The following is a 21,561-nucleotide window of genomic DNA, read 5'->3' as shown; positions in this document are numbered from 1 at the left end:
ATTTTCATTAAATATTATGCTATTGTAGAAGATTCAGTTATAATCTGCTGGTTTGTATTTTTGTCAGTCTCAATTACCAAAACATCATCTTTTTCTTAAGTGTTCTCAAACATCCAAGACAGTATTTCAATGATTCAAAAATATTCAAGACATCATGTTCCAGCGTAGCTGTACATCCACATAGAATGTACAAATTTGGAATGTGCAAAATTTGCTGCACTGCAGAAAAATAACAAATAATATGAAAAAAAAGAGAAGCTAAAAAGAAAATTATATTAAAAAAATGAATGTGTTTAGAGTATTAACCCTCTATCTTGTAGAAATAATTGTGCTGAGGGTAATAGACTTTATTCTGTCAGTACAATGAACATAATTTAGGGAACTGTAACTAGTTCAAAATGTATTGTGTTCCTGGATTTTCTGAATGTGGTCATTCAGCTGCTAGACTTCTGACTACCTGATAGGTAGAATTTGCTTTTAGCTTTATGACTTCAAGCTTTATGGTTGATTCATAGAGTCATATGTTCATCTGTGATGGAATGGAGAAGGGGAGAAATTTTCTAATAGAACAAGCTACATAAAACTTTTGAGGCAAATACAATTAATTAGAAATTTTAACTCAGCATATTAAATAGTCTTCATATATTTACATAATAATGAAATATCACATAGTTAATTACAAAATATTTTAAAATCCATATATTTTTTCAGACATCATGCAATTCAAACATTTTTAGCACAGAAACATAAATGAGAAGGTTATGGGGAAAAAAAAAGTTGTGACAACAGCATTTCCCCATCAAAAGGAAAACAGAAAATTCTGAATTGCTCTATTTAGCTCTCTCCAGATTTTTAATTTGTTTTTTAGTTTTAGTATTGCAAGTAGCCCATTATTTTCCTAGTACTGTTGGCCATAGGCTAAGAAAGCATCAGACTTGTTGACGTAAGAAATGCTGAGAGAAATTGCCATCTTAGATGTAATTGTACTGTTGCATTGAATCTGTCTGCTTCTGTGGTACTTACCTCTGTGAGCATATGGAAAGATATAACCTTTCTATAAGTGTCTGAAAACATTAGGCAGAGCTTAGAATATCAGTTCTGATTTGTTCCTCAGGCTGTGGTATTAACCAGATGGATGCCTGAGAATGTGGTTATTTCTGTTATCTGTCTTGACAAAGGCCCACAAATTCTTTGTTGTCAATCTTTCTTCTGCTGTTCATTAATCATACTAAAGGCAGAGATAGATAGGCCAACTTCAGGACCTTGCAGTTAGGTCAATATCCTAGGAGACATCTTGTTCTCCTGAAGTCTTTATACTCGATATTTTCTCCTCTTTATCTTTTTTTTCCCTTCCCTTACTTTCGAAGATTATAACTCAGAATATTCTTACACTTTTGACTACAATCTTATATTCTATTTATCATATTCTTCACCTGTATATCTCTTTCTGGTCATTTGAAAGTTATTTTCAGAACTGCAGATGAGTCTATTTTCCCCTATACAGATTTTCCTGTGGATTTTGCCTATTGGTAGCTTTTAGTCAAGTTTTCAGAACTTTCTGCTCCTGAGATTTTTTTTTTTCTTTATCATCACCTCCATTCTTTCATTTCTTGATGTTTGTCTATTTATCTGTTACAGCCTATATATTCTCTAATCATTCCTTATCCTGACTCCATCCTGTACCTTCAGAGCTATTTCTACCATATGGCATACTCCCTAGTTGGATTTTTCTGCTCCTGAATTAGGGATATCAGTGTATGCTTCATAAGATGTAACCTCCCTCTGGGTTTACATTAGAACTACAAGTTGAGTGTCCTACAGTTCTCCTGTCATCTTTACCTGTAGCTATCTTTTTGTCTTTCTCTTCAGACAGCATTTAGAGTTAGTTGCTTGGCTTCCTCCCTGGCTTTTTGTACACTCCCTCATGAGTACTTTTCCACCAATTCCCAATGTTTAGTCCTCTCTGTCTTGGCATTTGTCTTACAGCACTTCCTTCTTGTTTACCATTAACAAAGACATTTTTTTAAAAAATAGTTCTGTCACCAAACCCTTTTGCATCTTCTGACTTCTAATTTCATAATATCAATAACGACACATTTTGAAAACCCAAATGATTATATTACATATTTTTTTACAAACTCCAATTTCACTCTCCACACAAATCCTGCCATAAGAAGAGGGGACAAAAAGGGACAACCAAAACCAAAACAAAACAACCAAGATTAAACAGTTTGTTTGTTTGTTTGTTTGTTTGTTTGTTTGTTTGTTTGTTTGTTTTCTTTAAAATAATATCCAATGACATACTTTTTCCAGGTTATTTTTTTTTCAAGATCTTTCTGACATCGACTTCCCTGAAGATGTAGCCTTTTTCACTTCTCTGTTATTCTGCTATATATTTCAGGGGAGAACAGACATCATATTTCCTCTCTTTTTTGCTAGGAAGAGCAGAAAATTTCTATTAATTTGGCTGTTATTTGTTTGAATAGTTTACTATGGAGGATACTTGCTATAGTTAAATATCCCATAACTCAGTTGGGTGTAAGAAAAAGGAAATACAACTTTCAAATTCGGTTCTGCAATGAATATTCTGTGGGTTCTTTTTCCAAGTTAATTATCTTATATGTCTACATCATAAATGCATTGTGAGGTCAAAGTCATTAATACTTGTACAGTGTTTGAAGATGTTTGCAAAGAACACATTAAAAAGGGCCAAATATATTAATTACTGTTATAATACCAGGTCCTAGGGAGATCCAAACATTCTAATTAAAATTATGTTAAAATATGCCCTCTGAGAACTATCATAATCTGACAAACGACTATTTATTTCTGGGCCTAGCTCACCACAATACAGTTCTAGTTTATTGTATAATAAAATTTGCAAGTATGAAATAAGAAAATTACAGAATTCATAGGGGCTGTTAATAATGTCGCTGGGTGCATATTCTCAAGTATATTATTATCACTGTCTCCTTTATCTACTCCTATAAAATCAGACTAGGCTTTGGATCCTGAAGGCCAAAGATTCTTACCAACCTCATCAGAGGCAATCTATGCCTATATAAAAGACAGAACAAGGTCCAGACGAAGCAGTGCTGGCTAAGTCACACTCACACTGTAGCTTTTAAATCCCAACACGACTGATCATCTTCAGTGCCTTCAGATTTCTGGTGCACATTTCAGGACAGAGCAAACAATATATTTGTAGTATTGAGCATCAGTGGTCTTCAGTGACTTCAGTGAACTGAACCAAAGCAAAACAAGATGATGTTTTGACAGTTGATGTGCACAACATAACTGACAGATTGATATACTGATATACACCTCGTGTTCACTTCTTTGCATAATTTCTGCTAAGTTTTTCATAGAATCACTGATCCCTCAGCAAAAACCTAGAGAGCATGTCTCTCTTCCTCTTATGAGCAAGGGCCAAGATCAAAGTGGCGACTTCTGCATGTTATATGACAGGCAGAACTGTAGCTCTGCCTTTGCACTTTTCCTGCCAGGTACCTGACCTGTGGCTGGCCAGCAAAAGCCAAAGAGATGAGGCAACATTAAAAAGCATAGCTCATCCTTACTGCTTTTGGGGAGTGGGGTGTATATTACTCTAAGCACAACACACTGAGTAAATCCCGCTGTGTGATAGTGATGAAATTAAGGAGCTCAAGTCTCTTCCCACAGACTTCAAAGAGAATAGGATCAAATCTGCAGTCTTCAGGAGTGTCTGACAGATTTTACTGAGTGTATATGCAGCCATGCTCATTGAAGCTATAGAGGATAGCTCATATGATTTGTTCTGCTTCATGTATATGTGTATTAAAACAGCATTAATTAATATATGTGCTTTATGATGCTCGTAACTGAGGCAGCAGTAACTATTAGACACATATTATTACATGGCAAATGGATTCTGGTTTTATTTATTTTAAAGCTATTAAACACATTCTTCATTTTTCATGCAAATTAAGTTACTGAATGGGATTTGTTCTTTTCTTTCTTTTACATAAGAACTTTTTGCTATTTCAGAGCAAATATTCTTAAAGGACTAAGTATACATACTAGCGCTGCATTTTGCTACACACTACGATGGTCCAGAAAATGCATTTCAGAATCAGGGTGACACTCCTCAGAACTTTAAATATATTCAACCAAAAAGCCTCTGTATCTTTTAACAGAATAGTAAGATAGACATATATCAACGAATGGAGTTCAGTTTGGTTGGTGATATATTTGTGAATTGGAAACTGATGAAGGTTTTAGGACAGCTCTGCGACACCTACATTCTAATAAAGATGTTCAGATTTTCAGTCTCAGCCCTAGTCTAGATGACCACTAAATCAATCATTAGTACAGTGGACAGTATTAATAATTTTTATCATTTTTGTTCATTATACTTGTGTAGAAATTTGTAATATTTTTAATTTTTTTTTGTGTGTGTTTGAGGCTTTATTCTGTTAAATCAGTGATTTATTCTATTTTCATACCAGTAGTACTATAACCAGGAATTTGCCAATTATGTCTTCTTTATGAGATGCAAGTACTTTCGGGGACTCACTGAAAAAAGTGTTTCTGTTCTATGACAGTTGAAAACTGAACATTCCTGAGAACTCATCTCTCATTCAATAGTCAGGCTCGTGTTCATTCCTTTGATATTGGCACAGTTGTTCATGACTGAACAATCCACTTGTCAAAAGCAAATGTGTCGTCATCTTGTGAAATCCCAAACACAGGAAGCTTAGGATTTATTTCTGTTTGCCTTTCTATTTATATTATAATAAATATGTGATGTAGTCAACTATGAGGGAATAAATAGTTGTGGCAAGTGGCTTGGATTTACAGGTGCTTTATTTCACAATGTTTGTCAGTATTTGGTGGAGGAAAAGAATTTGGATTAAAGGATAAATACATTTGGAAGTCTTCTGATCCTCAGAATAGACTGTGACCAGCTAGTCACATGCATATGATGATTTATTTTCTTTTCCTTGTTTTTGTTTTCACTTCTTTCCTATATACTTAAAATCAATATCTGCACTTTATGGAGGTACAATAGGGGAGAGCCTTGTTGATACTTTATTTATCTGGTGGAACAGGATATAGAAACTATTTTGATTCAGCAAGAAATGGCAGAGGCACTGGTAAGCATTTCATGTTTTGAAGGACTGGTATATTCCACTAAAATTTAGAGATGGTCTTGAAGTTTAAAAATATATCTGGACTCTAAATACCCAGCAGATTTAAAAGTCCATATGGCAATATTTCTTCTGCTATCATCTATATTAACACTTAAAAGGTAGGGAGAACTCATGACTATTTTTCCCCAACTTCCAATGACAAGCTTAACAGTCTTTTTCTGTCGTGTTCCTGTATGTGTAGTTTCATGTCATATTGACATAATTGGACAAAAAAAACATAAAATCTGTTCTTGGTAATGGAAATCAGATATTTATTGTAATAAAAACAAAGAAGTCTTCTGAAAAGAGGAAGAAAATACATAAATATGAAATTATTGTATCTGGGTAAGGATAAGAATTCAGCTCAACTGTAGCTATTGTGTACCTTTGCTAATTAGACCTGAGTCACATTTGTTGAAATAGGCAAGTTTAGATTCAATTTAGGTAGAATGAGATCCTGAAATAGGGAAGAATGCCCTTGAAGGTGACTGTAAGATCATAAATATATTAGAAAAGTCCAATCACCATTAGATGAAATTTTCTCTGGAGTCTGAATGGAAATTTATGTTCTTGGACCTTCACCCGGTACTATGTGAAAGTAAGCTGACTTGGGATGTTTCAGGTACTTCTGTGGTGCAAGTTACTGCTACTGATGCTGATGACCCTTCATATGGAAACAGTGCCAGAATAATTTACAGCATACTTCAAGGCCAGCCATATTTCTCTGTGGAACCAGAAACAGGTAAAGAAAAACATCATTACTTCCATTTATCATAAAATGTAGACTTCTTATTTAATTTCAAAAATCTTAAATCACACATAAAAAAATTTAAAAACTAAGTGAAATTAAATATTTCTTGCCTTTTTGTCATAATTGATAATTCTTATAATAAAAATAAAACCTTAGAGTTATTAAAGCTGACACTATGAAGGATAAGTAACTTTACAGTGGTATTGTTGGTAGCTTAAAGATCTGAGTTTAAAGGCAAGAATAAAGGTTTGTAGTTGATAGTTCTGCTTGGACTAATAAAAGGTGTTCTTTCTACTCATAAACTTGGTACATAAATATCTTGAATAATTTTTTGCATTAAATGTAAACTGAAACGGAAACTATGATGCAGATCTAAGGTTTGTTCAACAAAGAACCTGTACTGAAGACTATTTGTAAATCTTATAAACAGAAATTTGTACTTTAAAACATGAAATGAATACTTTGGAAATATATTTCACAGATTAATGCAAAAAAAATCATCAGATTGCTGCACATTAAAAATAAAGAGATTATTAACAATTTTTGTTTTTTCTTTCTTTATTTAAGGCATCATTAGGACAGCTTTGCCAAACATGAACAGAGAGAACAGGGAGCAGTACCAGGTAGTTATCCAGGCAAAGGACATGGGAGGCCAGATGGGTGGATTATCGGGGACCACCACTGTGAACATCACGCTGACTGACGTCAACGACAATCCACCCCGATTCCCCCAGAGTAAGCTGCATTTAATAGTTGCCTTGCATTGTAAGAGCTTCAAACTAAAGAGTTAAGCAATCACCAGCTGGTTTAATTTAGAGTAAATCTAGATTATGGGGCACACATGAACAAAAGGCTTATGAACTGATTTATTCACCATTATTAAAGAAGTATATTTAATGTTACAGCACTTGTTTATTAGGAAAACAGTTTCACGGTCAAATATAACTGCAGCAAACCTGGAATAATTTCCAGTACTATGAGAGGGCGTCATAGGTAGACTCATAAGAGCATTAGAGCAATGTTTTTCTTTTGCCTTACCTATTATTTAATCCTACTTACTCCCCTACCAGATAATAAAACATGTACTAATTCTAGATATGCAGAAGTGTTTGAATTGTAGTATCTGCTTAAATATTTCATCATGAAGAATGTGGAAAAGAAATTACTTGAAGGGAATCAAGCAGATTTGTACTTTTCCAGTTACAATGCTACAAGATCTAATAGAACATTTCCCAAAGTAAATTACATTTATTTTTTTTTTTTCAGCTTAAGTTTACCAAAGCCTTTTTAATGTTTTTTTAACTTCTGATAGTACAACTATCAAGCCTTTGTATCCTCAAACTAAAATATAAAAGCTTTCTTGGCCTCTATGTAACATGGAAATACTAAACCATGTAACATCAAACTTGTTAGAGCTTAAGCATTTTAAATCCATTTGAGGCCTTTTACATATACTGACGTTGTAACTTTTACAAGGTGGTTTGGACATACATAATATTTAAAGGATTATCTTCACCATAGCTAAAGGATGGTATATTCACCATTCATTTTTTGTTCTGTATAAGTCTACTGAATCTAGTAGTTACTTATGATCAGCCTTCAGGCTCAAAATAATGGAATCTGCTTCAAATCATTCTGCTTTTAACATGTTCTTTATGGCACAAATGTAGTATATAATTTTGTTCAGTTTAATACTGTAGTTGATATACATGTGTTTAGCTAAGATATTTGTCACCATGTGGTTTCAGATACACACACGAAATACAAAAATCATAAACAATGGAGTACTTACGGTTTGTGCATTTCCACAGAGGCTCCATTCTGGACAGAACTTATTGTTAATTTGTCCTGTTCTTTTTATTTCCACAACTTTTTTTATTTATTCTTTTCTTGTTTCCATTTGTATATCAAGGATTACAGTAATTCCAGTGCTGTGTAGGTGAGGAATGCTACTACTCTCTGGACCTACTGAGGAAGACTATTCAAAGATCTGTCATGTTCAAAGCTTTACAGAAAAGCTAAATTCAACAGTTAATTTTAAGACAGTATATAAGCATTAAATATGCATATTTATGCTCCTTTTTTTTCTTGTTTATTAAACAGTGTGTTAAATTAATAATTAGAATGATGGAATCAACTTTCTAGACCATTTTTACATTACTTGTGTCGCAGTTCAACATCATATTTGAGACAGATGACAATTTGATCTAGCATCCCAGAAATATCCCTGCTTTTTTCTGTTCATTTCAGTGTAAATCAGACGTGACATTTGCGTTAAAAAATCTTTTATTCTTACTCTCATGGTGAGGGGATGTGTTGTTGTTTTGTTTTGTTTGTTAATTTTATTTTTTCTCTCTACTCTCTGCCAATATCTTTGCTAGATATAAATGTGTGTTTCACTGGAAATGAAAGTTAAAATATTTATAAAGCTGACCCATTTTACTAGGTATATGAAAGTAAAAATAGCTATTGACTTTTTATAAAAATCATTCTATTTAATCTCAAAATGTAAATAGATATTCTAATTATTCCAAATTTTAATAGAGTTCAATAGGACTACTGGAATTGATACTGATTAAGTTAAATTATTCTTATTCTGTTCCATTAATAAAAGCCATACATTTGTGTGTTGGGTTTATGAGACAATCATATTCATATCAGATTTATAAATGACCAGGAAAAATATTAAAAGATCCATTATGTTTTTACAGGACTCAGTAGCATATTACAGATATATGCTTCAATAAAATGTTTCAGCACAGATTAAACTTCTTCCAGAAGGATGTCATATTAGAATTGTGGAAAATTCTATGCATTATATTTTATCATACTTGATCAGAAAGAAAAAAAAAAAAAAAAAAAGATCTTAAAGATCTCCTGAAAACCATGTGGGTAGCAGCGGCTGTTCTTCTGAGGTAAAATGATAACATTCAAAATGTTGTGAAAGTTCTGCCCAGGAAGGCCCCAAGAGATGTCAGGTATTGGATCTCTGCTTCAACTGTAATATTTCCAAGTGTTTTCAGAAGTAAGGAGATGGTGTTGACCAATGACAAATGGAAAACTGGCTTATAGACTTAGGAGCTTGTGTCTGACTGAAAGTCAGTGTATGTGAGTTATGGAAGCTGATGTCTACTGAGAGACTATAGTCTGGATTATTCTATAAAAATATTTACATTATATGCCTATTCAAGAGTAAATGGGAAGAAGGGTAAACATGAAAAAGATTGTTTTCTCATTCTTTATCACTGAATGAAGTATTTCCAGACACAAGTGTGTAGACTTTAATCTTCCATCTGATTTCCTTAGTATGTGGAAAAGCTTTTCCTTTCCTTGAACCTCACATTTTTATTTTTGACAGACAAATGAAAGATCACTCATTGGAGTAAATGCAAACAGTAAACTACTTTTCTTGAGGCAGAAGATAAGTGGGAGAAAATTTATTGACGGCAGAGTTTTGCAAGAATAATTCCAGTTTGGTGTAGTTTGTGTTCCGATACAGTCTCTAAGCTGCACTTCATTCCATATTTACTCAATGCATTAAATGTCTTCAATGACAAAAATAATTAAAAAGAAGTGTCTCATACTATGACGGAGATTTCTATAAATGGATAGGTCAGACATAAAGTTATCTTTCAGATACCTTTCTGGTTATTTTCACTGTTTCCAATAACTTATTAGCAATTCAAGATATGAGCTTTTATCAATCTGTAGACTAAATTGATTAGTTGGCTATTGCAGTGAGAGTTGAAGTAGTGTTCACAAGGCATAGCTTGGGGATGTCGTTTTAAGCACTCCAGAAAAAAGTGTGGGGAATAGTTGACACACCATTAAACTAATTATAACATAAAATATTAACTGGGAAAAAAAAAAAAAAAAAAGAAAAAAAGTGGTCTTTTACCGTAGTCTCACATAGTACTGAATAAATAGTAAATGGGAGCAGAGGCTATCTTCTGTTTGTCTGTTTTTTAACTATTAGGAGACTACAGAGAGATTATATACTAACAAAGCAAAACACACAGATTTACAGATTTAGTTATTAGAGAAAGGTAATGAAAATGTCAGAGCAAATGCAAGATACAGCATTAATTCTCTTCCTGTATATTACTTTCATATCAAAAGCTGCCTACTTTTTTTTTTTTTTTTTTTTTTTTTTAAGTTTAGAAAACTATAAGATAACGGAACAACAACAAAAACACTAGAACTGTAGAATGAGAGAAACTCTCAAACTTCCTGATTGAAAATGGGGGTTCCCAAAACCAGTTCCTTTGTCACTCTGTAGCTGGCATCTAATATAGTCTATTAAGAGACACTGATAACCCTGACCTGACTCACCTGCGCTTTCCTGAAGACATGATAAGATCCTGTTGCCGGTGGCATTCCCGTACTGTTTTGCCACCGATCAATTCCCACAATTCTTCCTGACTGGACAAAATAACTCCCTTTAACGACTTTTCTCTACTTCTTACTTGTAATAAGGTGTATCTGCGTCACTTTTTAGGTAGCCTGTTCAACTTTTTCTTGTTGTGGCTGCTGGCCTGTAGCTCTTCCAGTTTCCTGCTACTGTACACTAAACTATCTTTCTACCTCACTTTACTTAACCTAGGAAGTTTCTAAGTCAAACAGAAAATCTTAGAACATTTAACCACCAGAGAAGAAAATATTTTGCAATAGAGCTTTAATGACTTAACTTTCATCTTTGGAATGACAGCTGTATCCGCATTCACTTAAAAATCTTTTTCTGAGAATATTTCATAGTCCATTATATGTTCCACGTGTTTTCCTACTGTATGTTCTAACAGATGGGACCAAAGATCCCAACTCTAATTTACAGTGTTCACAGTAAAGCTAGGACACAGAATACTAAAAAGTATGGTAATATATTTATTTCAATTTATTGCAACATGCCTGAATGAAGACAGCTTTATTCCTAAGGTTTTTATCACCTGTGTGACACCACAATAAGGCATACAACTGAACTGGAAAAGTAGCACAAAACCAAAATCACAATCTTCATAAGCCTTATTTAAGTACCAATTAACTGTTTTAACAAATATAGACACAGCTTCTGCTTGTGGATTTTCAAAAACCTACCCCTGCATTAAAATGTCATTCAAATTCATTTAGTATTGTATCTGATTATCTAATTTTGAAAGATGAAATGTCAATCTGCTGCACAGCACTGGCCAGCAAAGTCAGGGGATTCTGTTCTTTGTATTGTTTCCGTGATCAAATAGATGTAAAAAGTATCTCAAAAGATTCACCATAGATGTGATGGGAAAAAAAGTAGAGTGAAACCTGAAAAGAACACAGAACAGTCTCTAAAGATGTTGTTTCAGGAATGACGTGCAGAAAAAAAGTACAGACAGATGACAATTGTTTTTTCAGACAGGAGAAAAGAGGTCCTTTTCTCTCTCTTACTTTTCTATTATTTTGTTTTTCTATGACTTTGTTTTCCACCTTCTACCTAAAGTTTTCCCCTGTATAGTTCTCTGCCTCAAATTTTGCCCATCTTTCCAGGATTAAATGGCAAATTGTCTAGAATAAAAGATACACATAAATATGCAATCGGGTATTGTGTGACACAATGTTACTTAATGCATGTGTAATGGCTCGTGGGGCTCCTGAGTGGCTGTTTGTCTCTTCGACAGGTACCATCCACCTCCGTGTCCCTGAGTCCTCCCCAGTTGGGACAGCCATTGGCAGCGTCAAAGCCACAGATGCAGACACTGGAAAAAACGCAGAAGTAGAGTACAGAATTATTGACGGTGATGGGACAGATATGTTTGATATTGTGACACAGAAGGACACACAGGAAGGCATCATAACTGTGCGAAAGGTGTCTATTAACAACATTCACTAAATGTTTTTGGTGTCAATGTTATGCCACAAATGTTCACTGGAAAAAAGTGATTTTCATGTGTTGACATGTTCTAACTGCTTATCACTTGAAAGCATCCTCCATCAGTGACTGAATAGTTCTATATCATTTCAGGATGAACTGGAAATAACAGGCAGTAACAATACCGGAGATACAGAATTGGTTTAAAGCATTATTGTCAGTGAAGTATGTAAAAAATGGGCAATCCTCAATGTGTTAGTATTAATTATCTCTGATTTCAAATACAGACTTCTCAGTATTCACATAACCCATACTCTTCAGCAAGTAATATACAGTTCACTGACTACAGAGAGACATTAACCTAGGAGATTCTCATCAACTTAAGCAACCAGGGTATGCCAGAACACAGACACACTCACGGAAGCCGAGTCACAGACTATGTTGCTTTATTGCTGTTTCCAACACGTCAGTTGGTTAACATGGAAGCAGTGAATAATGACGGTGTCCCTGGCTTTAGTTCTGCCCTCCGTCTTGCAAGTCAGAGCATCCAGAGGTGTAAGATCTTCAGATTTAGGAATGCCATTCTCCTACTCCTCAACAATTTCCCTTCCAGAAGTCCATCACTCTTTTTCTTGGGGATTTTGAGATGTGTTTATAAGAGTTCAGGCAGCATAAAGCACTGTTCATATTAGCTTTTAAAACAAATCTCCTTAAGCACAGAATAACAAATTAAACACTACTATAAATTATATTTCAACATTTCTTGATAATTACAACCAAAGAAACAACCTTCTGCAAAGATCAGAGTTCTTTCCCTTTTAATCTCTGTGTTCTTCTACATTCATACTATGTTCATCGTCAGCATTGTAGTTTATCTGGAAAGGAATGAAAATACAAAGTTTAGGGTCCAATATTTTTCCTTTTCCTAGAAGTTTGCAAAGGCTTCTCTTAAGTTGCTCCTTTTCTGTTTGCTTCGTATTATTCACACAGACTATCATATCATAGTTTTTTTTTTGAAAACAAAACAAAAAACCCCAAAACAAACAACAAAAAACCACATCAGCCTAACAACTGGATCAAGCATAAAGCATTCATAAGTTATAACACAGCAGCTCCAAAAATGTCACCAATAAATGTTAATGAACAATATCTTCTCATTCTTTCATTAGCAATCTGACACATTTTGCCATTTTCAGTATGTTCTTTCATACTGAAAAATAAGTAGCTTATTCGGAAAGCACAGAAAACAGTATTCTCTAGCAAAGAAGAAAATATGCTCAGTTTGTTCATTTATTAAAATATTCTTTATTTTTTCATTATTTAGCCATGTTGATCGTCATTTCTGGTTTCAACGGTTAGTAACTACCAATAGTGTTCCTTTACTGAGCCCTTAAGGTACTAAGTCTGAATGTTACACCTGCTGCAAAAGAATTTTTTCTATACCAGTTCTCATGGACAAAATGATTGCTTTGCCACAATTTTGTATATTAGAGTAACTGGTGATATGTTGGAATACCTGTATAATCCACACATTTTATATCCATGTTTCATAGCATAGCCTGAAAAGATGTCCAAACTGGACATGAATGTACTAGTAGCAAGTTAACTACATCTGTGTGGTGCATCTTCTGGCAAATTAGGCCAACTAATTAGAATAAAGCAGGACTAAGATGGCCTCTTTCCTTCTAGGCTTGAAGGCAGCATCCCTTAACAGAAGCATTCTGAACTTTATAGACACAACAATATTCTCAGATCTAGCTTAAATAGAAGCACTGCGTTGCATTTCTCAATTATATTCGTAGATATTCTCCCTTCTGCTCTAACTGCTTTTTAAGAAGGAGTTAAGTCAGTGCAGAAACTCCTTCTTTCATTGGACTGCATCTTTCTACTCTTAAATAGAATATTTAAAATTCTAGGCTGTCACTCTGGCATCTGTCATGAAGGGTAATTTGTATTTAAAAGCAATTAGGCAGAAAACCACAAATCTTCTACCACCCATATTGATGAATGAAAACCACCAGTTTGATATCTCCCTGAGATTTTGGGGGAGTTAATGAAGTCTTTATTTCAGAAAGGTACATTCTCAGCTTGCTCATTTTTTCAGTGTCATTAATTAGCTAACACTTTTCATTTATGACAGTTAGAAAAATTTGAAGGAATAGAGGTTCTTTTCCATCCAGAATGGTTTCTAATTATAACCCTGAAACTTTCCTCCCCACATTTTAAAAAAGAACTGCTGACAAAAATGTCAAATCTATTTAGAAAAAAATCTCTGATGTTGTATTCATTAAATTAAATGAAAAGGAACAAGATTAAGCTCCTAATGTTTCTCTAGATATAAAGAACTTTGACACATGCACCCTCCTCAAAAGAAACCTAAAACTTTCCTGATACTTAAAGCCAGCTACGTTTGTTTGACGGTAAAGATACTCAGACCATTTTGAACATCCAGGAGTTTATAGTATTTCCTGAAAAATATTAGTACCTTGTTCTGAAATGTGAGTATTTCAACTCTGTATTCCAAGTATTTTAAATGTTTATGTGATTGTTTCAAATCCATATTCTTGTGAAACAGCTACAAAATTCACTAAATAATTGCTAAATTTGCAGTGAAACTCTTTTTTATCATTGGTGCTATGATAATTCAAATAATATTTAGGAATAGATACTTTCTCTAAAAAAAATTGATATTTCTTACTGGAGAAAGTGATACCTATGCTGTGGAAAGCTTAAACTGTTTTAGGGTTCCCCCAACCCAGGGCAAGATCCGACAAGGCTTGAGTCCTCTTTAGTTTCCATTATGTATATAGGTAAACAACTATCAATATGTAACGTAACTTGATAAACTTTATCATCATCTTCACTTTTAGCCACTGGACTATGAGACGAGACGACTTTATACCTTGAAAGTAGAAGCTGAGAATACCCACGTGGATCCACGCTTCTACTATCTTGGGCCTTTCAAAGATACAACTATTGTGAAAATCTCTGTGGAAGATGTAGATGAACCTCCCATCTTCAGCAGATCTTCTTACCTTTTTGAGGTGCATGAAGATATTGAGCTGGGGACAATAATAGGAACAGTAATGGCACGGGATCCTGATTCGGCATCAAGTCTGATAAGGTAAGACTCCAGTCTCTGTAAACACAATATCTGCTAAAGAAATTAAGACAAATAGTAATACTACTTGAATTTTCACATACACATTTTCACAACAAGAAGATACTAATGTTTTATTCTGTTCTTTATTTGTGTCCCAGAGATAGACATAATTGAAAATTATGCTATCCGTAAGTCTCTGAACACCTCAGGGAACAGCCTATTCACTTGCATACAAGTGACACAGGAAATGTTTTCTAGTACTTCAAATCTCAGAAAACTTATAAAATGACACATTGATTTCAAGTAGGCTCTTTAGAACTATTTCTTCCTTCACACTGTGAGAAAGTGCCAAATCAGTTGTACTGGTTTGACTGAAGGAGAATTAATTTCCGTCTTGAAGTTAGAAACTTATCTTTTTCATAGCTAGCATGGTCATTTGGATTTAGTTTGAGAACAAGAATATAACACCCCAGGCCAGAACTAATGTTTGTCTTCAAGTAACTTGCCAGTGAGCTGGAAGAAAGAGAATGTACGAGTTTACTCTTATCTTCGTTGTTGTTAGGGAGCATTCTGTCTGAAGGTGTGAGACATAGAGGAAGGGGGGCGTAGATGGGGCAGACCTTGACTGACACCCAGGCTGATCATGGAGAATATTCCGTGCCATTAGTCTCATGCTACATATTTAAGAATAGTCAGGTTTTGTGGCTGAGGAGATGGAGACCCATTTCAGTTCTGCTCCATTTCAGTTGAGTTCCATTCAGGAGTTCTTTTAGTTTGGCCTTTTGCATTCCTGCCATTTTGCAGTGGGCCTCTGGGCCTTCCTGCCTTTTTCTCCCTCACCAGGATCAGCTGTTCAGGATCAGGGTGTTCTTCCTTCCCGGGACCAGCTGCTCACTGTGGACAGAATTCATGAGGAACTGCATTGAGTAGCTTTTACTTTATATTCTATTTTTTATTTTATATATACTATTAGTATATTAGTAGTAGTGGTGATATATATATTAGTGTTAGTTATTTTATTAAACTCTGTTTATCTCAGTCCCTGAGTTTCTCCCCTTCCTTTCAATTCTCTTCCCTGTTTGAGGATGGGGGAGGGGAGGAGTGAGCGAGCAGCTATTGCAGTTTTATTGCTAGCTCAGGTTAAATCGCAACACCGATCTTCAGCCAAGGAAGGGTACAGAGCTTTCTAATGCTTCCTCTGGTCAGCCCTGCTGCTGATCTCATCTGCTGTGGCTGGTGCCTCCTTGCTTTGTAGGCTTGCCAGAGTGATTGCTATACAGGATAAAATCATCTTTATGTGTGCTCAAACACACCAAGAAATTAGATATTGAAAGATGTATATCTTTAAAAATCTTTTCAATGTATATTACTGGATGCTACATCAAATCTAGCTGAATGTAGTAAACTATATTTTGGTGTGGGGTTTTTTGTTTGTTTTTCTATAAAATCGGAGTTTTAAGAAATAGGCAAGACAACACTGTCCAAGTTGGATGTGTGCTGTCTGAAATGCCGAACAAAGTACAAAAATTATATTCTGGCAAAATAACCTTATTTACTGACTTTGATGTCAATTGCCACATACTTCTTAATGAGGCCCAGGTGGTGAAAGTGGATTAGGAAATTAATCTGAAACTAATTCTCTTCTATGGTGATTTGTGTGTACGGAAAAGAGAGGAGAAAACACCAAGCCTCTAAAATTTCAGAATATATAAATAACTTAGCACTGCATCTTTATCCACGTTAATTGCATGAGACAACTGACAATTTTAGTAGCTACATTTTCTAAAACATAACTGGAAAAAGAACAGACTTGGAGCTTGCACTTATTTGGTTTTCTACACAATTTGACGAATTGAAGAACTGTGGCAGGTTATTTCCCTCGATACTATTATTTACACAGAATAACAATATAAGAATTATTTTGTATATGTCCTTTTGATGTTTCTTTCATTGTCTCATATAAAATAATTTAGAAGAGGCAGGTGGAGCAAACCAATGGCAATAAACACAAATTGATTTTGAAAATATTGAAATGGACCATTGAACATAGATCTAGTTCTCCCGCGGAAAAAAATTAAGATACCTGTGATAATACTCTTCATAGTACTGTAGTTTCTTTTAACTTTCATTTAATGCTATCTAGTTGAAGACAAGAACTTTAAATGAATTTGTAAAGCATAGATAGAATTCTCTTTAGTATTAGCTCTGTGTCTCAACTTCCAAAAAAACCTTGTGTATTTATTCAAACTATAATTACCTAGGACAAGATTTTACAAGCTTTTACTTCTTACAGTATCAATATTAAATAGAAAGCACTATGTGTTTACCCCAAAAGTGAACAACTCACATTTAAATTAAAGTATTTTGAAATTTGTGATATTTTGAAACTAGGGCACTTTCTATAATACTTTAATACTGCTGTTAAAAAAAAGTTTCAGATTCAGGTTGTAGAATTGATTCATTTTTTTTTTTCTGTTTAACTGTTTTTTTTAAAATATTAATTTCTGTTTATTAAAATTCTACAAAAGTTAAGCTTCCTGTAAATCAAGTGCTAATACCTCCCTGATGCACTAATATCTATTTCTCTTCAATGAATATGGAGGTATTTTCTGAAAATAATTATTTTTGTAGCATTTGCAAGCTGTTAGAAGTAATGTGACGGGGTAAAAGTATGTGCTGATATCATGGCTATTATCACGTGGTATAGGATTTTAAATGAAATAATGTGGAATAGATCTCGTTAGCTAGATAAGTGATTATTGCGTATTGGAAAACTGTTGAAATAAGTACTGTCAAAATAAGTTCTTTTCCTCATTAAAACTCCTTCCATGGATGGAGTGAAATCAAATGCTTATCATATGAAACAAACCATCTTAAATGTAGTTGCTCTGAAAAACAGCAGATTTTTGTTTAACTCTAACTAACAGTTATTATATTGAGCCAGTAGTAAAAAAATAATCTGAGCAAGTATTTCCTGCAATTTCAGAAGTCTTTTTTTGTTCTCATTTCCTTTTTTGTTTGTTTTTTGTTTGGTTGGTTTGGTTTTGTGTGTTCATTTTGATGTTGGCTTGGATTTGGGGGTTTTGTTTGTTTTACATATTTATGTATTGTATGTGGTGAAGTGAGCAAACAAAACTCGCCAAATTATTGCAGACATTATTTTCATTACAACATTTTTTCATTTGGCTCAGTTTAGTTAAGTACTCTAAGTAAAAACAGATACACTTGATGAACTCTTTAGATCACTCGTAAAAGTTCATAGAAACATGAGCAATTGTTTTGAGTGCACTGTACAAGTGTACTAGCAAATTTTTTTGTTTTTTGTTTTTTTTAATTTGGCCCAGTTCTGCCAGCTAGTTAGATAAAGGTTCTGTACTTCACGAAGTCCTACATTTAATTCCGCATCAAAGGTTCAATCCTAACTTTGAAGGCACTGTTAAATATTAGAAAAAAATTGAGGGAAAAGCAATTTTCTGATTGTAGTTTGACATTCTGTCATATTGTGGTAGTAGAAGTTTTGCCTGCAGAAGTACAGCAGTTATAGCAACACAGAAGGTCCTCTAACATCAGTACATTCATGAAAATGAAAGTTCTGCATGTGAAGTTATTTTTAGAGTTTTTTTAACCTGATCTGTAGTAAATTAATACGTCCTAAAATGTAGAAGCTGAGCTTATAACAATACTTCTGAAAAGCTTGTAAGTTAGCTGTCAGTCTCAGTCTGAAAGAACAACATAGCAAAGGCAATTTTATTTTCAGCATTAAAACATTTCTTTAATTATTATACTAAAATTCTGACTTATTTTTTATTTTTCTCATATATGTTTATAAAAGCTCAGATGATCAAATATTACACTATTGTATCATATTTATTAAACTCTTGCAATTTTTATTCATCATTCTATGGAACTAACCTTGAGAATTGTCATGTTTATAGAAACAAAATATATGTGTTCTCAAAAATAACCTCTATAATGTAACAGAGCCTAAAAGCTATATCGACTTTTCGTGAAACATTTGCTTTCTTCCATTTTCTATCATTTTGACAATACTTTTCCTTTCTTTATCATACTTAGGTTTTCTCTGGATCGTCATACTGACCTTGACAGGATATTTAACATTCATTCTGGAAATGGGTCCATCTATACATCTAAGCCACTTGACCGTGAGATATCTCAATGGCACAATCTTAGCGTTATAGCAGCTGAGATCAGTAAGCCAATTTGGTCTCTTTTTCTTTTCAGTTTTCCTTAGCCTGCAAAGTTACAGCTGTGACTTCATAAGAAAAAAAAAACTCCCTTCCTTCCACCCCGCCCCTTTCTATTAGATATTCTGGGAAAGTAAAATAGAGGTAGCTAACAGTAGCTGTCTCCTCATTGCTTTTTTCGTTAGCAACTTCACCACTGACCTTTAATATCCAAGTAAATTCTGAAATGTTACACAATTAAATAACAACACTGGAGTAATTTTGTTTTCTTCCTTTTCTTTGAGGACAGTGACATGATTTTGCTGTTATAATAGCAGAGTTCAGGATGGTAATCGATTTTTTCATCTCTATCATTCTCTTCATTTCCTTAGAAGTAATTTCATTATCTCTTCCTATGGTGTCCACACCTGCAGCTCTTGGAATCAATACTTTTACACGTTAGGTTCAATTTGATACCTAAGCTGTAGCATTTACTATTTAAATCAGTTTTCTGTAGATATTTTAATGTTAAAAGTACAAAGGCAAAAGCAGAGGTCCTCCTAAACCTACTACATTATTGAAGTTGACTCTAATCACTTGATAGAAAATTTTCTAAGGGACGAAGTTCTGATCTTTGAAATGAGCTAGTGAGGATAACTTGCTTTCAAAGACACTGTTTTATTAGGGTTAATTGTGCATTAGTCAAAATAAATAAAAAAAAAAAAGAAAAGAAAAAAATGCTGATCAGCAGTGAAGCGTGGCTGGCAAGAACTACACTGCAGAGAACTAAATGGAATGTTCTGTCCAGCCTATTAACCATTCTTAGCGTGCCTGTCCCCATTTCTGTAGTCCAGAGCAATAGGCTCATTGTATTGAGGATACCCGGTAGCTGTACCTTTTTTTTTTCAAAACTATTTTTTTTTCTCTTGCAATGCATGGTCTGGAGTGTACAATCTTTCACAGTGCTGTCCAATGTTGTAAGAATACTTTCAGAAGTATTTGTATAATGAAAAAACTTAGTATCCTTGTATGCTTATATCGTAGTTCTAAGCCTTTATATTAATCAGGATACTCTGAGCAAATTTACATTCTGTAGGTAGTTGGAGTAGCTAGCATTCTCTCAAGAAATACGTCAGTTTTGGAGAAAGAAGTGAAAGAGGAGATACTTGTCTTTAAAGCTTTTAAAAGTATTACCTGCAAAGCATGACACGATGGGAAAGCAGTGTTAAGAATAGAACTTATTTGGAAAGTTAGTACAAAAATGTAAAAAAATATGAAAAACAATGCCCTAAACTTGCCACTTTAAACAATTCGGACAGTCAAAAAGATCCACATCACACTCTTTAGCAAATGTGTTATTAATAACAGGTGAACATAATGCCAGCTACTCCTATATGTTTACTGTTCTATTTGCAGCAGCTTAAAAGAAGTAATTTTGAATCATCTCTCTTGTTATTTATTCTAGCCACATTGCAAAATCACATAGTATTTAGCCACCAGCCAGCAGAATTTCAAGAAATGGCTGCGCTTTTTTATTCCCAGGCGTTATTTCAGATTCTTGGTATGGTAACTAGATCAGCAAGTTGGTACAGGGACACTTGTATTCCGGAATTAACCTATACTAATGAGAGGGCACTCTAATACTAGGGGTTTGATATTTGGCAAGGGGGAGGTCACTATTCTTGTTTCTTAACCTAAGGTCTGAAAATTTACATTCATATTTTTTAAAGCAATTTAAACATAAAAACTCTGATTCTAATTAATTCTTTACTAGATTTGAGGGGTAGATACTTTCATTGGCTTTGTTGAAATTTCTCGCTCTTTCTTAAGGCACAAGAGAAGAAGATCATACTTGAAAAATTTTCAAAATATGTGTACACAAAGTTAAAAATGTCTTTTCTGTGTAAAACAAAACAGATCACAGATCATTTCAAAAATAAAAGTCAAAACTTTATAGCAGAATAATACCTTTAAGCCCACCAAATACTCCAATTTGTCTGTATAGTAATGGGCATACTTTTCATAGACTGTATTTGTATACAGTTGCAGCCTCTGTTTTCATGTAAAAGCTTAATTGCACACTAGATACCAATACTTTATTTTTTACTCTAAACAAAACATCTTCTTGTTTTCAGGAGGCATGACTCTTACTTGCTAGCAGTTTGTATGCTAAATTTTGACCAGTTTCATACCTAAGCTTGCATGTATATTGTAAATAAATTCAGAAGAACACAGAAAATTTTAGTAGGAATTAAAACTCATTATTCTTCTCTCTTCTCCTGTCAGACAACCCCAAAGATACCACTCGTGTTCCTGTCTATGTAAGAATTTTGGATGTTAATGACAATGCACCACAGTTTGCTGTATTCTACGATACTTTTGTCTGTGAAAATGCAAGAGCTGGACAGGTATGCCTTTGATAAACACTTTTGACTATTCAGTTTTGGCATGGTGCTTAACTATAGATTGTTCTGGCCTATTGCCTGGGAGAAATCATGTCCAAAATGGCTTCT

The 21,561-nt window shown here is 34.0% G+C and overlaps 1 protein-coding gene across 5 annotated transcripts in view; it reads left to right on the top strand.

Annotated features, from left to right (window-relative positions):
• CDH10 (cadherin 10) overlaps positions 1-21,561 on the top strand; it is a 103,357-nt gene that overhangs the window by 68,156 nt on the left and 13,640 nt on the right. For 4 of the 5 annotated variants that reach the window (XM_021285479.2, XM_021285478.2, XM_005500908.4 and 1 more), the window contains exons 4-9: positions 5,794-5,913; positions 6,490-6,657; positions 11,571-11,758; positions 14,632-14,885; positions 18,939-19,075; positions 21,335-21,456. In XM_021285479.2, coding sequence (XP_021141154.1) covers positions 5,794-5,913; positions 6,490-6,657; positions 11,571-11,758; positions 14,632-14,885; positions 18,939-19,075; positions 21,335-21,456 — 989 coding nt within the window. Of the gene's footprint in view, positions 1-5,793; positions 5,914-6,489; positions 6,658-11,570; positions 11,759-14,631; positions 14,890-18,938; positions 19,076-21,334; positions 21,457-21,561 lie in introns of those variants that run through there. The other variant, XM_065052588.1, reaches the window with a different exon arrangement.

Source organism: Columba livia, chromosome 2, assembly GCF_036013475.1.
Source record: "Columba livia isolate bColLiv1 breed racing homer chromosome 2, bColLiv1.pat.W.v2, whole genome shotgun sequence".
NCBI lineage: Eukaryota > Metazoa > Chordata > Aves > Columbiformes > Columbidae > Columba > Columba livia.
Note: the sequence above shows the minus strand (reverse complement) of the source record. Positions and strands in the feature narration are given on the sequence as shown.